This window comes from Oryx dammah, unplaced genomic scaffold (assembly GCF_014754425.2).
Source record: "Oryx dammah isolate SB20612 unplaced genomic scaffold, SCBI_Odam_1.1 HiC_scaffold_5, whole genome shotgun sequence".
Classification (NCBI taxonomy): domain Eukaryota; kingdom Metazoa; phylum Chordata; class Mammalia; order Artiodactyla; family Bovidae; genus Oryx; species Oryx dammah.
The window spans coordinates 94879471-94901537 of NW_024070189.1; the positions used below are offsets into that span (position 1 = coordinate 94879471).

The 22067-nt window shown below is 49.5% G+C and overlaps 1 protein-coding gene across 2 annotated transcripts in view; it reads left to right on the top strand.

The window, feature by feature from the left end:
- Positions 1-395: 395 nt before the first annotated feature.
- The window catches only part of OLFM2 (olfactomedin 2), a 73431-nt gene continuing 51759 nt past the window's right edge, over positions 396-22067 (top strand). Inside the window, exon 1 of one of the 2 annotated variants that reach the window (XM_040240762.1) lies at positions 396-557. In XM_040240762.1, coding sequence (XP_040096696.1) covers positions 483-557 — 75 coding nt within the window. In that variant the 5' untranslated portion in view covers positions 396-482. Of the gene's footprint in view, positions 558-19132; positions 19276-22067 lie in introns of those variants that run through there. The other variant, XM_040240761.1, reaches the window with a different exon arrangement.

Genomic DNA, 22067 nt, shown 5'->3' on the forward strand with positions numbered 1-22067 from the left:
CCTCTCACTGTCTCTTCTTTGCTACCAGGCCTTCCTCCTACTAATCCGTCCCTTGATCCCCCTCCCACCCCTCACGACAACGTAGGAAATGTCCAGGGAGGGGGAAATTGACAAGCACGTGATGGAACCTCACTCCCTCCCCCCATCTCCCTGACCACCCCCCATGGCCTTGGGGTTCTGGGTCGCGTCCCCAGCTACCCTCCCCTTCTTCCTTCCCCCTCTTCCCCACCCCCAGACCCAGTAAGATCCGCTCCCGAAAAACGAGCTGGGGGTTGGGCTGGGGGGCGGAGCCCGCAACAAAGACTCTGAGCGAGCGCGGGGGGCGGGGGTGGGGCGGGATCCCAGCCGCCGGCGAGGCGGGGGAGGTGGCGGCGGAGGGTCGCCCTGGCCGGCGGGCGGGCGGGGTCGCGCCTGGTGGCGGTCCCCGGGCCGAGGCGCCGCTAGGGCGGGCGGGGGACGGGACGCCGGGCCGGGGGCACGTCATGTGGCCGCTCGCGGTCCCGCCGCCGCCGCCGCCGCTGCTGCTGCTGCTACTGTGTTCAGGCCTCGCCGGACAGGTAGGGGCCCGGCGGGCAGGTGCGGGCGCGGAGGGCTCCAGGAGGGGAGGGGGCTCAGGAGGTCCCGCAGAAACGGGACTGGGGGCTCCATGGCTTCCCCCCCGGGGCGGTGAGGGAAGGGGGGTCGCAGCGGGGGAGGGGCTGGGCCGTCCACCCTGGCTTTGGGAATAAGGGAAGCTTTAAATTCAGCTTCAAAGCATCCTAGGTTTGGGGGACCACCTGACTCCAGCTTCGGGGTTCTCAACCTCTTGGTGATCCGGAGCCTACACTCGCCATCTCGCTCGAGCTTAGTGGGGTTGTGGGAGGGGACTTCAGGGGGGTTTGGGCATTACTTGTCCTTCACTCCCCCCATCACAGCCCCACCACTCCTCTCCAGCACCCCCCAGTGTGGGCAGGGGGTGGGACTCACATGTGTGTGACTGATGGGGCTGTGTGTGAGGTGCTGGAGGGGTGCTGGGTAAACGTGGGGGCCTTTGTGTCACGGTTGGGTGTGACTGAGAGTTTGCGTGTGTGGCTGTGCAGGTGTGGGGCCGGCTGTGCGTGAGTTGGGGCGGGATTGGGAGAGGGTGTGTGTACGTGAGGCAGAGTCTGAGTGTCACAGCTGGAAGCTGTGACTTGAAGGGCTGTTGTGACAGTGGGAGGCTTGTGGGTCTGCAACCTGGAGCTGTGTATGTGTGTGTGACTGGCAGAGTGGCAGCAAGTGAGGTCTGTGTTAATCCCAGTGGCATTTGGGCAGCTGTGACCGTGTGTAAAGGACTGTGTGTGTCAGTGTTCCCATGACTCTGTTCATCTGCCTGGGTATTGTACAAAATGTGTGCGGCCAGGTGTGTGGCTGTGCGGGAGCTTTGGGTAATTGTGTGTTGTTCTGTGCCCAAGTCATTCTAAAAGGGGGTGTGTGGGGCAAGGACTGTGTGTGCAAACGTGTATATCCGTGTGTGTGTGTGCACTGCACAATCCATGCTTTCACAGAAGCATGTCTCCCTCTCCATGCTACCTCACCTCTTGAGCAGGCTTTGCAAAAGGAGGGGTGGTCCCAGCTTTCTAATGCTATTGGGAAACCTCTTTCCTCCTCCATCATGGGGGTGGGAGCCCCCTAAATTCTCATCTCAGAAGCTCAGAAGGAAGCTGGAATCCAAAATAATAAAATAATAATTATGATAACAGCTAACACTTATTAAATGCTTATTATGTGCCTGGCACTGTTTCAAGCACACAGAATGAACTAAGGTATTTAATCAGTAATTAATGGGTGCTCATGTTACCTTCAGTTTACAGATGGGGAAACCAAGGCACTGGAAAGTTAGGTCACTTGCTTAAGCTCAGACAGCTAGGGTGTGGCAGAGCTAGGACTGAACCAAGGCTCCTGAACCCACACATTTACTGTCTTGTTAAATAATCTACTCTATGGGTGTGGACTGTGCCTGTGTACACACTAGAAGGGTTTCTAGGTAGAAACTCAGAGGAAGAACAGTCCTGGTACCTTCTCTTTTGTGGTCAAGAGAAGAAAAAGAGCCTTCCCTGACAGTCCAGCGGTTAGCACTCTGTACTGTCACTACTGAGAGCCTGGGTTCAATCCCTGGTCAGGGAACTAAGATCCCACAAGATGCGTGGTGTGGCAAAAAAAAGAGAGAGAGAGAGAGAAGAAAGAAATCAGACCCTTGTGCCCACCCTAGGGGTCTGGGGACATTGGGAGGGATGGAGATCAGACTCTAGGTAGAAGGATTTCCAGGTCACAGAAGACCTCAAGAGGTCCCCTCCCTCACTCTGTTCTCCCATCACAGTATCCAAGTACTGACTGGGATGGGGAGTGTGCTTAATGCCAGGCATCAGGCTGCACACTACAGGTGCTCGATTGATACACGAATCCCAAAGAAGTAAAGAAAGTCAGCTGAGTGAGAGACAAGAAACCAAAAGATGCGTACACTCAAGAGATTGGTGGATAAAAATGCACAAGGAGGGAAGTTGAATTGCGTTTCCAAGAAGGATCCTTGGAACCACCATCTGGGGACTCTTCCCTCACCCCTGCTAACCTTTAGGAAACTAGGTTTCCTGTCCTGTGGCCAAGATTGTCTAGGGGTGCGGGAGAGTGCAGTGAGAGGTGCTGTTGGGTGACACCAGAGAAGGGTGGGAGACGCTTGGGGGCGGGGCTCACATGAAAATTCATGGGGGAGGAGCTAAATGAGGCTGTTTGGGGGCGGGACTAAACTGAGTCCGGGAGGCGGGGCTAAACGGTGGATGGGGCAGAATTTAGCTGGGGTAAGCAGTTGGGGTGATGCTGGTCGGGTCCTACCACTAGCTACAGTGGGCGCTACTGTGTTTAGTCACTAAGTGGTGTCTGAGTGACACCACCCAGCCTAGCGCCCCAGCGAAGAGAGAGGTCTGGAAAATGGACACTCTGTCCCTTCCTAGTCTCCTCCATTGTTTCCCAGAACCTCCTTCCCCGTCATTGATGGGCCCTGGGCTCCACCAGGGGTCCTTTCTGGAAATTATGCCTTTGTCCATTCAATCAACAGATATGATGAAGCACTGGAGATACAGCCTTGAACCAAGTCATCAAGTCCCTGCCCTCCTGAGGTTGACCTTGTAGTAGGAGAGACAGACAAAAATTGAATAAATATATAATACAGTGTGAACAACTAAATCAATATATAATACAGTGCAAGTGGCATGAAGAATAATTAAACAGGGTAAAGGAGGTTAAGGACTTCCTTTGTGGCTTAGTGGTAAAGAATCCACAAGGAGATGCAGGTTCTATCCCCGGGTGGGGAAGATCTCCTGGAGAAGGAAATGGCAACCCACTCCAGTATTCTTGCCTGGAAAATCCCATGGACAGAGGAGCCTGACTGGCTACAGTCCATGGGGTCACAAAAGAGTCAGACACCACTTAGTGACTAAACAACAAAGGAGGTTAAAGAATGATGGTGGTGGGTGGGGTGGGGAGCTGCTTTAGCAGGTGTGATAGAGACTGTGTCTCTAAGGAGGTGGTATTTGAGGCTCCCTGAGAAGTGAGAGAGATGCCTTCTGTGTCCAAGGGGAAAGCTTTCAAAGCAGGAACAGCAAGTGCAAAGGCCCTGAGGTAGGAACAAGCTTGGAGTGTTTGAGGAGCAGCAAGAAGGCTGGTGTGGCTAGAGAAGAGTGAGGGAAGGAAAAGTCGAGGGGAAGATGAGGCCAGGGAAGCCAAAAAAGGATCAGACCAAGTAGAAACTTGTGGGCTGTGGATAGGAGCTTGGATTTTACCCTGAGAACAGGAAAGTAATACATGTCAGAGTTGTCGTCCATCCATCCAGGGTCTGGAGCTACCAGAGAGCTTGATAGCTTCAAGGCTCACCATCTTTCCTGTTGGAAAGATGCTCCCTTCCTGGCCACTGGGAAGTCCTGTTTCAGATCTAGCTACATTGGGACTTCCCAGGTATTCTAGTGGTTAAGAATGTACCTGCCAATGCAGGGGACACTGGTCCAATCCCTGGTCTGGGAAGATGCCACATGCCATGGAGGGCTACTAAGCCTCAGTGCACCTCAGCTACTGAGCCTGTGTGCCCCGGAGCCTGTGCTCTACAACAAGAGACGCCACTGTAATGAGAAGCCATTGCATCGAAACCAGAGAGTAGTCTCCACTTGTAGCAACTAGAGAAAGCCCGAGCAAAGGAATGAAGACTCAGCAGTCAAAAAAATAAAAAAGATCTAGCTACATCTCTGGTACTGTGTGACTTTGGGGTCCCCTCTTTCCTGGGGTCCTCACAGGATGGGACAGGAGGAATAGCTCAGTTTATACTGCATGCCTCAGGGCCTTTGCACGTGTCATTCCCTCTGCCTGGGAGACTGTTCCCCTAGGTGGCTACTCAACTTCCTCCCTCCTCTTCTGCTTAAATGTCGCCTCCTCTGAGAGCTCTGACTCCGTGCTGTTTTTCTTGATAGCCTTTGTCACTACATTTCCAGGATTTGTTTATTCACTTATTGGGCTTCCTAGGTGGCTCCGTGGTAAAGAATCTGCCTGCCATGCAGAAGACATGGGTTCAGTCCCTGGGTCGGGAGGATCCCCTGGAGAAGGAAATGGCAACCCACTCCAGTGTTCTTGCTTGGGGAATCCCAGGCAGAGGAACAGAGGAGCCTGGGCAGAGGAGCCTGTCGGGCTATAGTCCATGAGGTCACAAAAGAGTCGGCCATGACTTAGAGACTAAACAACAACAAAACAACAAATTATTGTCTCTCTCCCCCTAGAGGGGCAACTTATCGGGGTCCGGTGATCTGTTGTATCAGTGTTTACAGCAGAGCCTGGCATGCAGTAGGATCTCAAAAAATATCTGTCGAATGAATGGATCAGTCCCTCCTCCTCCTCCCCCCACAGAGTCTCTTTCTTTCTCAAACAGTGGGACTCGTGCCAAGGGAAGGTCCCCTTGGGTTATCCCACACCAATTTCAAGTCAACCATCGCTCCTGGATCACAGGCATTAGGAAAACCCGTCTTCATCTGTGCCTAAAAATTCTAGCACTCCAGGGCACCACTATTTAGGATTAAGACGCTGTTCCCCCAGGGCTTCATTAGAGAATGTAAATGTTTCGGGTGGAGGGAAGTAAAAGGAAATCTCGAGGACTCCCAGATAATTAAGTGAATTGGACGTTTTCTTCCTAAGGGGTTGCTGCTGAGCTCAAGCTGAAGGAGCTGGGGCGACATCTAGCGGTAGAATGAGGTTTGTGCAGAGACTGTGTGTGTGTCCCGTTGACTCTGGTGAGAAGGTACAGGCAGATGCCCTTGGTCGGGGGTGTGTGTCAATCACAGTCCTGGCCAGGGTGTGAGACAGGTGAGGCACTCGCCTTGGGTGCAGAATTGAAGGAGGGGCCAATAGTTTCAGAAACCAATATTTTTTAAAAAAGATTTATTTTTACTTTTTGGCTGTGATGGGTCTTCACTGCTGCACGCAGGCTTTTCTCTAGCTGAGGCGAGAGGGGGTCTACTCTTCGTTGGGGTGCTCGGGCTTCTCATCGTGGTGGCTTCTCTTGTTGCGGAGCACAGGCTCTAGGGTGCTCGGGCTTCAGTAATTGAAGCCTGTGGGTTCAGTAGTTGTGGCTCAAGGGCTTCAGAGCACAGGCTCAGTAGTGGTGGTCCACGGGCTTAGTTGCTCCGTGGCATGTGGGATCTTGGACCAGGGATCGAACCAGTGTCCCTTGCATTGCAAGGCAGATTCTTAACCACTGGGATACCTGGGAAGCCCCCAAGATAAATATTTTTATGCAATATTTTAAGAAAATCAAAATCAATGCAAAAAAAATCCATGATGAACAAAATAATGAAATTTTAAATAAAGGCGGGATCAAAGTCTGCTTGTGTGTGACTCACTTCACTCTAACCCTGCCCCAACAGTAGTGTGTCTATAGTGTCCATGCGCGTATGTGTGTACGTTTAGGAGCCACGTTCTTGGCATTGGTCAAACTGGGCACCGGGACACACGTGTGCCGTATCTCCCCTATGGGTATATAGGCACAGTGATTTTCTATATCCATACAAGTTGACCACATGGATGTGTGTAGATTTCTTATGATCTCAGCAGCTGGTGTTAGCAATGACTCTGTCCCCAGAATTTGGTGGCCAGTGCCTGGGAAGCAGTGACTGGCTGTTTTCATTTATTCATGCATTCATGTATTCATTTAGAAAGCATCCATTGTGAGTCTTCTGTGTTTCAAGCCTTATACCAGACACCGAGGCTGGGTGACTGTTTGAGCTTTCAAGGAGTGAGATGAAGATTTAACTTCTTTCAAGTTGAGCCTGGCTGTGTTGGGGAGAAGGGCTTTGTGGCAGGGGCAGGAGACTTTGTTCGCGTTTTTCCAGGAACTCATGTCTGAGAATACTGATTTATCTTCACTTCCAGAACAGAAGCCTGGTCTGTCTCACAACCCCCATCCATTCAGAGTGTTAGTTGCTCAGTTGTGTTCCAACTCTTTGAGACCCCATGGACTATAGCTCTATCTCTGGGGTTTCCCAGGCAAGAATACTGGAATGGGTAACCATTCCCTTCTCCAGGGGATCTTCCTGATCCCCGGACCAAACCCAGGTCCCCTGCTTTGCAGGCAGATTCTTTACCATCTGAGCCACCAGGGAGGCCCTCATCCATTCAGAGCTCAGCCACAGATCAAGAAGAAACCAGAAGGAGCAGAGAGGAGTCAGAATAGGTTCCATGAAGCCTGTGCAGAGAAACTGACTTGTGCTGCTTCTGGGAAACCCAGTAGGTTCTCAGTGCTGGTTTACTCTTAAAAAAAAAAAAAAGTGTTATTATTTTAAAAAGAAATTTTATTTATTTTTAGTTTATTTATTTATTTTTGGCTGTGCTGGGTCTTTGTTGCTCGTGGGCTTTTATATAGTTGTGTTGAATGGGGGCCCCTCTCGAGTTATGGTGTACAGGCTTCTCATTGCAGTGGCTTCTCTTGTTGCAGAACACCAGCTCTAGGGCGCTTGGGCGTCAGTACTTCTGGCACATCAGCTCAATAGTTGTGGCTCCTGGGCTCTCATTTGCAGGTGTGTAAGGCGGTTCTTCATTGTGGCCTCAATTTGCATTTCATTAAGTGATGTTGGAAAAAGAAGAGCTAATGATGTTGAGCATTTTTTCATGTGTTTTTTGTTTGCCATCTGTATATCTTCTTTGGAGAAATGTCTAGTCAAGACCTTTGTCCATTTTCAAAATTGGGATGTCTGCTTTTTTGTTGTTTAAATACAAGGTTTTAAAGCCAAGAATGAGACATGGTTGGATTTGTAAGAGGGAGAGATCCTCTGGTTGTAACTTGGAAGACAGACTGGCATAGGGAGAGTAAAGGTATGAAAACAGAATTATTACAAGAGCTAACAAAACCAGAGGCAAGTTGGCGGCAGCCGTGGGTAGAGCAGGACCAACACTTAGCGGGTAGGGGGAATGCGCGTCTCATTGACTAGTGGCCGAAGTCCTCAGCCAGGCCTGCTGTCTCCTTTGGAGTCTCCTCTTGGAATTCTGAACCAGACAGGAAAGCAGAGATGGCAAGATAGAGAATTCCTGGGAGAAGATGTTTCAACACCATTTCTAAACACTTGTTGTAACGAAGCAAAAAAAAAAAAAAAAAAAAAAGCTCAAGGCAGGCACAGGCTAGAAGATTAATACCATGTGTGTCTGTGTGTTCTGAGGGATGCAAAGCTCTGTATGTGTGCACAGAAATCCATGCCTTTCCTCTGTGTGAATGAAATATCATGGGAGCCAGCATGGTCCCTTTGACAGAGGCCACTTGGCTTCTTGCAAAGGACACTGAGTTTTGCTTGGTTTGTTTTCTAGCTTTTCCACTGGACATTCTAGCATTTTTACCTGCTGCATATCAAACAGAAATGACACTTACATTTTATACTTGGTTGTTGTTGTTAAGTTGCTAAGTCGTCACCGGCTCTTTTAGGACTCTGGACTGTAGCCTGCCAGGCTCCTCTGTCCATGGGATTCCCCAGGCAAGAATACTGGAGTGGCTTGTCTTTTCTTTCTCCAGGGATTGAACCCGGCCCTCCCGCATTGGCAGGCAGATTCTCTACCACTGAGCCACCTGGGAAGTCTCTTTATGCTTGCTATCTTAGTTCATATTTTTGAGCGAACTTCCTTTTTGACATAAAACATATCTGCAAAGAGGTATGCAAATCATAACAGTGCTCTTTAGAAAGTGTCTTAAAGTGACATAATGTGACCAGTACCGGCTAGAGAAACAGAGCTTTGTAAGAATCCGGGGCCCCCGATGCCTCTTCTAGTTCCCATCTGCGCTTTCACGTTCCCGTCCACCTAGTGCAGTCTTACTATGCACTGGTTTGACCTGCTTTTCAACTTAATGAAGTCACTAAATATATTGTTTTTGGTGCCTAGTTTGTTTTGCTCAGCATAGTGCTTGTCACATTCCTCCATATTATTGTTTTGTGGTAGACTGCTTGTTTCTATTGCTTTGTGGTGTTCCATTGTGTGAATATCTCGAGTGTGATATATCCATTCTTGGCATTTGGGTTGGTGAAGTTTGTGGCTGACACAAACATTCTTAAATAAACACCCTGATCCCTGCCTGTAGTGATGCTTGTTTGCATTTCTGTTGGGTGTATATATACAGTAGATTCTCTTTTTTCGAAGTGATTATGTTCTATAAAGAATTGGTGAGGTAAAGACTGTATGCTGTGAATACTGAGTCATCATGGCATTAGATTCCTGCAAGGCTCTGGTCACATTTTTGTTTACGAAACGATATGCAAACCCGTTTTATGAATGTTTGTGTTTAAAAATACTTTATTTAATATATGTTGCTGATTCATTGGCATCAAACTCATGGCCAAAGGCATTCTTTTTTTAAAACTTAGTTAAATTAATTTACTTGGTTACATCAGGTCTTAGCTGTGGCTCGCGGGATCTTGCGTCTTGTGGGATGTTTCCTTGCGGTGCCTGGACTTTTCTCTAGTTGTGTCTCTAGGGTTCAGTAGTTGCGTCGTAGGGGCTCTCTAGTTGTGGTGCACGGGCTCCAGAGCATGCAGGCAAACACTCAGGCTTAGTTACTCCTCAGCATATGGGATCTTAGTTCCCCCAACCAGGGCTCGAACCTGCGGCCCCTGCATTGTAAGGCAGATTCTTAACCACTGGACCACCAACTGAGTCCCCCAAAGACACTCTTGAGCAAAGCTTATCAATGAGTCCTATTTTCTCTAGAGGACACTTTACAACCTTCCTTTGCCTAGAACACTAGACAGAACTTAGCACTGTGCACGTGGTCCCTTAAAACAGCGAGATCACCAATAAAGTGCATAAGAATGTTGAAAATTTCAGCGTCAAGTAGACTGTGAGAAAGAAAGTTGTTTGCAATTATGAGAACTGAAACAAGAGGCCCACAGCATGGCTGCATTGGCTCTCCATTGGGAACCTGCGTGTCAGTGACTCAGTATTTTTGCTACCCTGTGGACATCCATGGATCACCACAAAATCTCCAGGAGGATTGATTTTGGGATTACAAATAAATTGTAGTGAGTAGGTGAGTTTGACAACACGGAACCCACAAATAGTGAGACTCAAGTATATATACCTAGAAGGACTGCTGAGTCATAGGGGAGGAATATGGGCTTCCCAGGTGGCTCAGTGGTAAAGAAGCTGCCTGCCAATACAGCAGATGCAGGAGACACGAGTTTGGTCTCTGGATCAGTAAGATCCCCTGGAATAGGAAATGGCAACCCACTCCAGTATTTTTGCCTGGAGAATTCCATGGACAGAAGAACCTGGTGGTCTACAGTCCTTGGGATCACAAAGAGTCAGATATGACTTAGTAACTGAACGCATACACAGGGGAGGAATATATTGAACTTGAGGAGGTAGGTGCCAAACAGTCTTCGAAAGTTTCAAAGACTCTTCAAAGAGTTTACCAGTTTACTGTGCCACTAGTGGAGTCTGAGCCTTCCAGTTGCTCTGCGTCATTACCAACACTTGGTGTTGTCTTTGTTTTGCTTTAGACATTCTGATGGGTGTATAGTGGTATCACATTTTGGGTTTAATTTACACTTCATGATGACTAATAATATTTAAATACCTTTTCACATGTTTATTGACCACTTGAGTATTTCCTTTTGTGAAATGCCTTTTCAAGTCTTTCGCCCATTTTGCTATTAGGCTGTCTGCCTTTTTCTTATTGATTTGTAAGAATATGTGTTTTGTATACATCCAAATTTTGTATCTGTATTTCTGTTTCTCATATAAATTAAAATTAGGATATCAGTTCTTTGTTGGACATAGGATTGCAAGTATCTTCCACTGTGTGGCTTGTCTTTTCATTCTCTTAATGTCTTTGATAAATAGAATTTAATTTGAATGTAGTTTATTTTTAACTATGGTATTTTTTTTTTTAACAAATGAACTTTAATTATTTTTGGCTGTGCTGGGTTGGGTCTTCGTTGTGCTGCTTCTCTAGTTGCAGCTTGCAGGCTTAGTTGCCCCACAGCATGTGGGATCTTAGTTCCTTGACTAAGGATCAAACCCACATCCCATGCTTTGGAAGGATAATGCTTAACCACTGGACTAACCAGGGAAGTCCCTGAATGTAGTTTAAATAATAATGTTTTTCCTTCAAGGTTAGTGCTTGTTAGTGTCCTGTTTTAGAAATCTTTGCCCATCCTACAGCATGAAGATGTTCTTCTATATTTACTTAAAATACTCATTGTTTACCTCTCATATTTAGATGTAAAATCTACCTGGAATTGGTTTTTGTATATGACGTGAGGTACAGATCAACATTTATTCTTTCCCGTTTGAATAGGGCCGAATGATCCAGGAACAGGCTCCAGAGTCTGGGCTAGATTCCAGGGGATCTTGGAAAAATTTCTTAGCATCTCTGTGTCACTATTTCCTCATTTTAAAAATTGAAATTATCTACTTCATATTGGTATTCTGAGGGTAAATGAGTGATTACATGTACATTGCTACAAATGGTGCCTAGCTCATGTTGTTGTTCACTTGCTAAGTTGTGTCCAGCTCTTTGCAACTCCATGGGCTGCAGCATGCCAGGCTTCCCTGTCCTTCACTATCTCCCAGAGTTTGCTCAAATTCATGTCCATTGGTTGGTGATGCTATCTAACTCTCTTAGCCTTTTCTGTCCCTATCTCCTTTTGCTTTCAATCTTCCCCAGCATCAGAGTCTTTTCCAATGAGTTGACTATTCGCATCAGGTGGCCAAAGTACTGGAGGTTCAGCATTAGTCCTTCCAGTGAATATCCAGAGTTGATTTCCTTTAGGATCAAGTGATTTGATCTCCTTGCTGTCCAAAGGACTCTCACAAGTCTTCTCCAGCACCACAATTTGAAAGCATCAATGCTTCAGTGCTCAGCCTCCTTTATGGTCCAACTCTCACATACTTACATGACTACTGGAAAAACCATAGCTTTGACTATATGAACCTTTGTTGGCAAAATAATGTCTCTGCTTTTTAATACACTGTCTACGTTTGTCATAGCTTTCCTTCCAAAGAAAGCTTCTGCTTCTGCAGCTGCTGCTGCTAAGTCGCTTCGGTCGTGTCCGACTCTGTGCGACCTCATAGACGGCAGCCCACCGGGCTCCCCTGTTCCTGGGATCCTCCAGGCAAGAACACTGGAGTGGGTTGCCATTTCCTTCTCCAGTGCATGAAAGTGAAAAGTGAAAATGAAGTCACTCAGTTGTGTCCGACTCTTCGCAACCCCATGGACTGCAGCCTACCAGGCTTCTCTGTCCATGGGATTTTCCAGGCAAGAGTACTGGAGTGGGGTGCCACTGCCTTCTCATAATAAGTACTCAATAAACCTTAGCAATTATTGTCACTATTTCTGACTGTTACAAACTTTTTTTCCTCCTGATAATTTTCAGGTCAGGGGAAAAAGATTTCTTCTCATGGCTCCTGGTGTGTTCAGGTTGCTGTAATAGAATAACATAGACCAGGTGGCTTATAAACAACAGAATTCTATTCAGTTCTGGAGTTGGGGAAGCCCCGGATTAGAGTGAAAGTGCTGGTAGGTTTGGTGTCTGGTAAGGACCAGCTATTTGGTGTCTTCTCACTGTGTCCTCACGTGGAAGGAGAGGGAGCTCTCTGGGGGTCTCTGTGTTAGGGCACTAATCCTGTACATGAGGACTCCACCCTCAGGACCCAGTCACCTCCCAAAGACTTCACCTCCAGACACTATCACATTGAAGGTTAGCTTTCAGCATGTGAATTTGGAAGGAGTAGGGGGATACTGACATTCAATCTGTAGCACTCCCCAACACGATGTTTAGAGTGGTGATGGTGACAGTGAAAAAGGGACACTTTCTGGAGATATTTCTACATCAGTTTCAGCTGGCATTGGTGATAATATGAATGGAGAAGTAGGACAGAGAAAGAACACAAGAGGGGCATAATCGATAGTTTCTAACTGTGTGTACATCTGGGCTGGGACCAGGGTAGGGCAAGCAAGAAATATAGAATGTAGAATTTAAGGAAGGGACTTCCTTGGTGGCCCAGTGTGAGACTCCATGCTTCTACTGCAGGGGTTGTGGGTTCAATTCCTGGTCGGGGAACTAAGACCCCACATGCTGAAAAAAAAAAAAAATTAAGGAAGAACTCATTCTCATGTCCGGAGAAGGCAATGGCACCCCACTCCAGTACTCTTGCCTGGAGAATCCCAGGGACGGGGAAGCCTGGTGGGCTGCTGTCTATGGGGTCACACAGAGTCGGACACGACTGAAGTGACTTAGCACCAGCAGCTGCATTCTCATGTCAGTATAGGGTTCCTCGGGGGAGGGAGCTTCCAGGGAAAGTTTAGGGATGGTCCCCCTTTTAAACAGTTTTTTTGAGGTATAATTTATATAGCATTGGTCTTCTCTGGGCTCGGACAGTAAAGAATCCAACTACAATGCAGGAGACCTGGGTTCGATCCCTGGGTCGGGAAGATCCCCTGGAGAAGGAAATGGCAACCCACTCCACTATTCTTGCCTGGAGAATCCCATGGACAGAGGAGCCCAGCAGGTTACAGTCCATGGGGTCGCAAAGAGTCTGACATGATTGAGCAACTTTCATTTTCACTTTGTATACCATTAAATCCACCTAACTGTGCAACTCAGTGACTGAGTAAATTTTCAGAGTTGTGCAAACATCATCCCAATCTAGTTTGAGGACATTTATATCACGTGCAAAAGATACCTCACGCCTGTTTGCAGTTCATTCCCACCCCATCCCATTTCAGACAATCACTGCTCTAATTTCTTTGTCTCTGTATTCGCCTTTTCTGGACATTTTGTGTAAATAGAAATCATACAAAATGTGGCCTTTTGTATCTGATTTCTTTCACTTAGCAAAATATGTTTAAGGTTCACCCATGTTGAGGCATATATCAGTTGTTTGTTCCTTATTATTCTTTTTTAAATTTTATTTATTTTTAGTTGTGCTGTGAGGTCTTTTTTCTAGCTGCATTGAACGGGGGCTACCCTTTGTTGCTGAGCTCAGGCTCTCACTGCAGTGGCTTCTCCTGTTGTGGAGCTCTGACTCTAGGGTGCTCAGGGCCTGTGGGCCCAGTAGTCGAGTCTCTAGAGCACAGGTGCAGTAGTCGTGACACATGGCCTTAATTGCTCTGCCACACGTGGGAACTTCCTGGATCAAAGGATCGAAGCCACACCTCTTGCATTGGCAGGCAGATTCTTGACCACTGAGCCACAATGGTATGGATGTACCACGGTGTATGGATGTACCACATAGTGTATCATTTCACCAGTTGATGAGCGTTTGAATTGTTTAATTGTGAACAATGCTGTTATGAATATTCATATGCAAGTCTTTCCATGGACATATACTTTCATTTCTCTTGAGTGGATGGAATTGTTGAGTCTTAAGGTCAATTTCTGTTTAACATTTTAAGAAACTGCTAAACTGCTTCTCAAAGTAGTTGCAACAGTTTATTTTACTTTTTAAATTAATTTTTGGCTCGCTGTACTGGGTCTTCCTTGCTACGCATGGGTTTTCTCTAGCTGCAGTGAGCAGAAGCTATTCTTGGTTGTGGTACAGGGGCTTCTCACTGTGGTGGCTTCTCTTGTTGAGGAGCAGGGACTCTAGAGTGCAGGTTCAAGTTGTGGTGTATGGGTTTAGTTGCTCTGCAGCATATAGGATCTTCCCGGATCAGGGATCGAACCCATGTTCCCTGCATTGGCAGGTGGATTCTTACCCACTGGGCCCTCAGAGAAGTCTGCAACATTTTATATTTCCACTAGCGAGAGGTTTTGGTCTCTTCACATCATCACCAGCACCTGCTTCTGCCTGTCTTTTTGATTGAGGTTTGGCTGGTGGATGTCATATGTGATTAGCCCTGTGAAAGACACAGGTGGAGACGTGCAAGGAGGAGATGGGCATAGGAATTTGAGCTCTAGGTGGAGATAAGGCCTGTAGAAATACCTTTGGGAGTCTCAGTTGTAGATTCAGTCAATTCAATAATTTCTTGAGCACCTGTGCATGCGTGCGTGTGTGCTCAATCGCTTCAGTTGTGTCCAACTTTTTGTGACCCTTTGGGTTGTAGCCAGCCCACCAGGCTCCTCTGTCCATGGGATTTCCCAGGCAAGAGTACTGGAGTGGGTTGCCGTGCCTTCCTCCAGGGGATCTTCCTGACCCAGGGATTGAACTCGTGTCTCCTGCATTGCAGGCAGATTCTTTATCTACTGAGCCACCCAGGAAGCCCCTTGAGCACTTACTATTATATGCCAGGCACTATCCTAAGCTGTAAGGATGCAGCTGTGGAAAACATAGGCATGTAGGAGCCCTTGTGAAGCTGAAAGTCTAGTGGAAGAGACAGACCAGAAACAAAAGTACAATACAGTGTCACATGGTGATAGATATTGTTCAGGAAAGAGTAGAGCGGAGTAAGGGATGGAGAGGTGGTAGTGGTGTTGGTGGTGCTGATGGAGATGGCGGGGGTGGCCAGGGGAGGTCTTCAGGATACAGCGGTCAGATCACTCAGAGTCCAGGCAGGGAAACAAACCAGTCTACGTGTTTCAGCGAGAGGAAGTGTATTAATAATATAGAGAACTAGTTTGTCACGAAATGGAAGAGTTGAGACGCCAAACTGATGGAATGATCAGGGAATCCAGGAATAAGCCACAGCACAAAGCTACTGGAGGCACAAGACAAAAGGAAGGGTGTGATGAGGAAGCGGCTGTGGGAGCTGGGATCATGGGGTCATAGAGAAGGTGTGGCCACCGTCAGAATACACACTGCCACCCTAAGCAGAGAGAGAAAGAAGAAACACCCTGGCCCTCTCCCTTCCTGCTCACTCTCCAGTCTCCCTCCAGGGCCTCTCATGGGGTGGGACTAACAGGAAGCCAGGGTGCCAGAGAACCTGGGAAGTGTAGTTTTCTGGAGAAAGGTAGAGTATGGCTCTGACCTACACAATGAGAGCCCAGAAATATAAGTGAAATGAAGGAATAAACCACAGGGACTTCCTTGGCCATCCAGTGGTTAGGACTCTGTGCTTCCACGGTCGAGGGTGTAGATTCAATCACTGGCCAGGAAACTAAGATCCCTCATGCCAGGTGGCATGGCCAAATAAATAAATAAAGTTAGGGACGTCCCTGGCGGTCCAGTGGTGATAAAACTCTGTTTTCCAATGTATTGAGCCTGGGTTCAATCCCTGGTTGGGGAACTAAGGTCCCACATGCCATTTGTCCCGCCTGTGTTAGTAGTTCAGTTGTGTCCAACTCATTGTGACCCCGTGGACTGTAGCCTGTCAGGCACCTCTGTTCATGGTGATTTCCCAGGCAAGAATACTGGAGTGGTTTGCCATTTCCTTCTTCAGGGGATCTTCCCAACCCAGGGATCGAACCTGGGTCTTGAACATTGCAGGCGGACTCTTTACCATCTGAGCCAACAGGGAAGCTTTCACATATCATGGTACAGCCGAAATAAATACATTCAGTAAAAAATTTAAAAATGAACAAACAACGTGTATATCTGTGTTAATAGTGAAGACAGCAAGTGCAAAGGTCCTGAGGTGGGAGTGTGCTGAATGCAACCAAAATCCTAGGAGTGAGTGTGATGGATGGTCCAGGCACAGAATACAGAATGACAGGGGCTAGGAACCTAGGACAAAGCCCCAGGAGACATTTAGGAAGAAGGCAGGAGACAGTGATGGTGCAGCATTGAATTCAAAGGACAGATGACTTTCAAGAAGGGAATGATCCACAAGGGCTTACCTGTGAGAGTGACCGAATGAGCCTGTGGGATGAACAAATTGTAGGGCCACTGGTCCTTTAGTGAGAGGACTGTGGGGAAGCATACAGGAAATGGGAGGTGAGGGAGCAGAGACAGCAAGTATAGATGTGAGTGTAGACCACTCCTTGAAGGAGTTTGGCTGGAAGGAGCTAGTGCAGTTTCCTGCATCACCAACAGTTAGTGAGTGAGAGTATCATCCTGTTTCAAATTCTCTAAACTGGGAGGGCTTGGAGCCCAACGGCTTGGGGATCTGAAATCAGACCCACCTAGGTTCAAATCCTGGGCTCAAATTTATCTCCTGGCTCCTCTCTGAGTGGTGTCCTCTCTTGTAAATAGGGAAGGTGCTGTACTTTTTACGGGAGATTTCACCCAGTACTCAGCAAGTATATTTGCAAAGTGTTCAGCACTCCTAAATGCAAGCTGTAGTACAAGTAGGCAAAGAGACATCTCATTTTTCTAAAGCTCATTATCAGTTGCAGATAATAACAATGTCAGCTATTTATGAAACACGATGTCCCAGACAAGCAGCAAAGTGCTTTACAAGCACCATCCCTCCCCAACTTACTCTGCTGCAACCTGCACACTGGCGTCTTTCCTGTTCCTTGAACACTTGCTTCTGTCTCAGGGCCTTTGCACTTGCTATGCTTCCTGCCTGGAGCTCTTCCTTCAGATATCCAAGTGGCTCCCTCCACTGTCTTCAGGTCTCTGCTCAAATGTCACTTTTCCCAAGCACCTCGATTAAAGTTTTACTCCCCTCCTTAGTCCATATGCCCCTTCCTCTCCATCACCATTTGTTGTCTTCTGATCCTATTGTTGCTCAGTTGCTCAGTCTTGTCCGGCTCCTCGTGACCCCATCGACTGCAGCACACCAGGCTTCCCTGTATGTCACCAACTCCCGGAGCTTGCTCAAACTCATGTCCATTGAGTCGGTGATGCCATCCCACCATCTCATCCTCTGTTGTCCCTTTCTCCTCCTACCTTCAGTCTTTCCCAGCATCAGGGTGTTTTCCAATGAGTCGACTCTTCACATCAGGTGGCCAAAAGTATGGGAGCTTCAGCTTCAACATCAGTCCTTCCAATGAATATTCAGGGTTGATTTCCTTTAGAATTGACTGGTTTGCTCTCCTTGCAGTCCAAGGGACTCTCAAGAATCTTCTCCAACACCACAGTTTGAAGGCATTAGTTCTTTGGCACTCAGCCTTCTTTATGGTCCAACTCTCACATCCATACATGACTACTGAAAAAACCATAGCTATGACTAGAAGGAACTTTGTTGGCTATAGAATGTTCAGCTCCACAAAGGCAGGGCTTTTTAAATCTGTTGTTCATGGTGCTTGGGACATAGTAGATGCTCAATAAATCTTTTGCTTGATTGTCAGGACAGGGGAGCCATTTATAGGTGTTAGGTCTGCGGGTCCTTAAAACCATCCACTTTGCAGATGAGGAAACTGAGGCAGAGAGAGGTCATTTCTTGAGGTCACAAAAGGGCAGAACCTGCCTCTCCGGATCGTTAAGCTCAGAAAAAAAGGATTGTTCAAGACCCCCACCATCAGTACCCCCCATGCCCAGCGCTTCTCCCGAGGGCGGTGAGCGGCCACTACCCAGGAAAGGCCTGAGTCATCGCCGCCTCCAGACGGCGGCGGCCGCGGGCTGAAGGCGACGGTGGCGGCGGCCACGCGAGGTGATGCGGCGACTCCAGGAGGGGGCGTGAGTGCAGGGAAAACAGAGGAAATTAAAACCTGCCGGGCTCTCCTCCTGGCGGCCTGACCGCCCCCGCTGCCGGCTGGTGCGTGGTTGGAAAGTCGGGGGCCACTGCACGCCCCCGTCCTTCGAAGGGGCGGGCCGGGGAGCTGGTCCCTGGGGTCTGGAGGAGGGTCCAAAGCATCAGTTCCCCGCCCTCACCCTAAGTTCAAGTTGTGAGTGGAGACCCGCCTGGGACTTGTCTGCAAAAGGCTAGTTCCTGTCTCAGCCGTCGGGGGTGGCCATGTCGCCCCTTGGAGTCATGTGGGGGGGCGGGTCCTCCTACTGCAAAAGTGACCCCATTCCCGAACCTTCATCCGAGTAATCACATCTATTGACGCGCCACTCTAGGCTTCCCTCGTCCGAAAACGACCAAGTGGTCTCCAGAATGGTCCTGGTACCGGCGTGCCCCTTCCCCAAGGAAAAGGAGGCCCTTGGCCTTCCCATTCAAGGGAGCGCACCAGAGTCCCCCCACCCCATGCCTGGTCTCCCAGTTTTCAGGGAGCCGGTGTCGGTGTCCTAGCAGTAGGTGGATAGGGACTTGTGACTCCGGCCGCCCCTCCCCCGCCCCCTGCCAGCTTTGGATGGTCGGGGTGGGGCAGGTGCCCATTTAGACGCTGGCCGAGCACCCGGGGGTCTAAGAGAGGGGCTGTGCGTGGAGAGTGGCCCGGGAATACCTCACTGGGGTTGGGGGTGTTGGGGGGTAACGAGGCGGGGACACCAATGGGGGCGGGGCCGGGATGCCGCGGCGGTGGGGGTGGGGCAGGTGGGGAAGGCCGCCGGAGGGGGCCCCTCGCGGGATGGGTGGGTCCCGCGCAGAGCGGGGCGGCCAGGCCCGGGGGGGTGTAGTCCGGGCGCCCCCCGCCCCCTGCCGGGCTCCGGGCCGGAGCCGTGACGTCACGGCGGCTGGAAGTGCCCGGCGCGGAGGCGCGGGAGGGGGTGCGGGGGGGGCCGAGGCGGCGCTTTATAAGCGGAGCCCCGCCGGGCGCGCAGAGCCGCAGCCCGCGTCCCGGAGCCCCCCGGCCGGCCTGGCCCCGGCCCGGCCCCCAGCTCGCGCTCGCGTCCCCTGGGGCGACTGGGCGGCGAGGGACGGAGCGCCAGGCGGCGGGCGGCCACGGGGCATGAGGCGGGGGCGCGATGTCGGTGCCGCTGCTGAAGATCGGGGCCGTGCTCAGCACCATGGCCATGGTCACTAACTGGATGTCGCAGACGCTGCCCTCGCTCGTGGGGCTCAACGGCACCGTGTCCCGCGCGGGCGCCTCCGAGAAAATCGTGAGTGGCCGCCGCGCAGGGGGCGCTCCCGAGGGGGGGCGTGGTGCCCGAGCCGCCGCCGCAGCCCCCGGGGGCCCCCGCCCCCCTGCTTTCTCCGCGCGCCGGGTCCCAGGGGCGCCCTCCCTGGGCTGGGGGCTGGACGCCGAGGCGGAGGCGCCCTGGGACCCCCGGCCACCTCCGCGGCGCCTTTATTATTGTTATGATTATTTCTTAGGCTTAATGTGCAGTGTCCGAGTGGCAACAAGGTACTAGGCTCGCTCCGGCCCCGGGGCACGGGCAGCAAGGGCTGCGGAATTGAGCCTGGTCCGGGCTGAATGGGGCGAAGAGGGAGGGTAGATTCGGGGGTCTGGGAGGAACCCAGCCTCTGAATGGGGAAATCTCGGGGTCTCAGAGCGTCTCCACTGTCACAGTCTCTCCCTGCTTGTCTTGATGTCTCTGAGTAGTCCCGTATGCCTATCAATCTGTCTGTCTCTCTCCTTCTCTTCTAGCTTTGTCTCTGTCTGTGGGTTTCCCTGTCTGTCTCGCTCTGTCTCCTTGATTTCTTTTTCCTCTGGTTTGTTTCTCTGTTTCCCCTCTCTGTGAGTCTCTGTTGAGCTGTCTCTGACTTAGTGTTTCTTTTTTTCTGTCTCTCCTTTCCTCTCCCCTGTGCAACCCCGCCCCACCCCCCAGCATCTCCCTTCTAATTACCTCTCACCATGTGCTGAAACCCTAGGAGGTAGATGGGGTCTCAGACTCTGCGGGAGGGGGGTGCAGAGAGCAGGGCGTGGGGCTCTGTGCTGCCCCCAGAAACTCCAGGTTTGCTGCCTTCCCCATACCATCCTATCCTCTTCTATCACCTTCATCCTCTAGCTTCCCAAGCCATGGAATTTGGCTGGGGTTGAGGGGGCACAAGGAGAGAGGGCAGGATGTGTGTGTGTCCGGGCGGGTGGGGGGGGGGGGGCGGTGCTCCTTCAGGGTTAATAACGGTGGTCTTGGTGTCCTGGGGAGACATGCTCCTGGACAAATTTCCCTCAGGCTCCTCTAGGTATGCCCCATACCCCTCATCCCTTCCCCTTTTCAGTCTGGTTTTGGGACTCCTCCCATTATCTGGATCTGGAATTCATGGGGTCTCCCTTTCCTGCTTGACGGTCCCCCAGCTTCATTAGCTCCTTTCTTTAGCCTCCAGTGGCCACCACCCTGAAAGGAAAGAGGTCTTTGCTCCCAAGGGTTGTGGGCAAGTAGAGGCAGGGGTGCTGTGTCCTGTGCTCAGGCTTCATCAGCCCGTGGAAGGAATTGTCACTGGGGTTGGCCCAGGTGAGGGCTTTCAGTCTGAATCCTCAGAATTGAAGTCAGTGTGTGAAACAATGTCTTCCTGTGTGTCAGTCACATCAAGCAATGTCCTGGTGTATCTGTCTATGCCTGGGTTTTGGTGTGTGTATGGGGGCGTGTGTGAGTGGAGGTTTTGAGAAAGTTCATGTGCTTTGCTGGCATGAGGGCATAGATGTGTCTGCCTGTATGTAAGGGTGCATTCCAGACTGAGTGGGTGTGTCCCTGGGTACTCACTGTGTCTGGGTGTGGATGTGTCTAAGTGTGTATCTGCAGTTGTATGTCCCTGACTGTGGGTTTGCATGTATGTAATTGCATGTGTGCATATGTTTGTCTACATGACTCTGAGACAGACTTCTTACTGTTGCCTTTTGGGGGCGGGGAGAGATGGCGTCTCATTGAAATCAGAAGCCAGATTATTCCACTCCCTTACCATCTAAAAAGTGTGAGTCAGTGTAAATGTGTGCTCGTATTATGTACAGCATATGGGTAATGTCTGGGGAATGTGTACATAAGTGTGTAAGAGCATGTCTCTGAATTATGACTTTGTGTGTGTAAATATGTCTTTGCAGATACGTTCGTGTGCATATAAATGTGGACATGTCTTTAGAAGTGCATGCATATATGTTCAAGTGTTTATCTATGAATGGTGTGTGTGCCTAGTTTATATGTGTGGGTGGATTCCTGTGTGTGTCAATTTTTCTGTAAGTGTGAGGGGGTGTGTGGTCTGACGTGGTCTCCACTCTAGCCTATCTGTAGCTGGCAGGACCTTGATCCAATGCTTCCATGAAGTCACCTACTAAAAGCTAGTAGTTCTCGAATCCTTGATCCCCATCCCCATCCCTCAGTCTCACTCAGCCTTGCTAGAAGAGCTCTATGGAGTGAGATGCCAGAGAACTCAGGGTAGCACCTAGAAGGAGCCTGTGACATGAGGGTGCTCTAGAAAGGGTCTTGAGACTCTGTAGACACAGGTGGAAATGCACACTTTGCCCCAGCTTGCTCTATGACTTGCACTCCGGGCCAGCGACGTGACCACTGTAGGCAGAAGTTTCCTCATCTATAAAATGGGAATGATAATTTCTACCTCACAGAACTGTTGTGGGTAAGAGGGCTGTCATCCAGGTCCTCATCCATTCATCCTTTCATCTATCTATCCATCCAACTATTTTTATACTCATTGTTTCATCCACCCAAACATCCATCCACTCACCTCTCCATCCATCCATTCATCCAGTCAACCATCCTCCTACCCATTCATCTCTTCATCCTTCCACTTGTGTCTCCATCCACCTCTCCATCCATCTATCTTTCCATTCACCTATTATTCATTATCTCTTAATCAATTCTTCTATGCATCCATCCTTCCATCCATCCATCTCTCTATCCATCCAACTCTTTTGTTTATTCAGTAAAATTATTGAGTATTTTCTTTATGTCAAGTGTGTGTATGCCTGAAAACCCCAGTTCAGTGCCTGACATAGTAGATG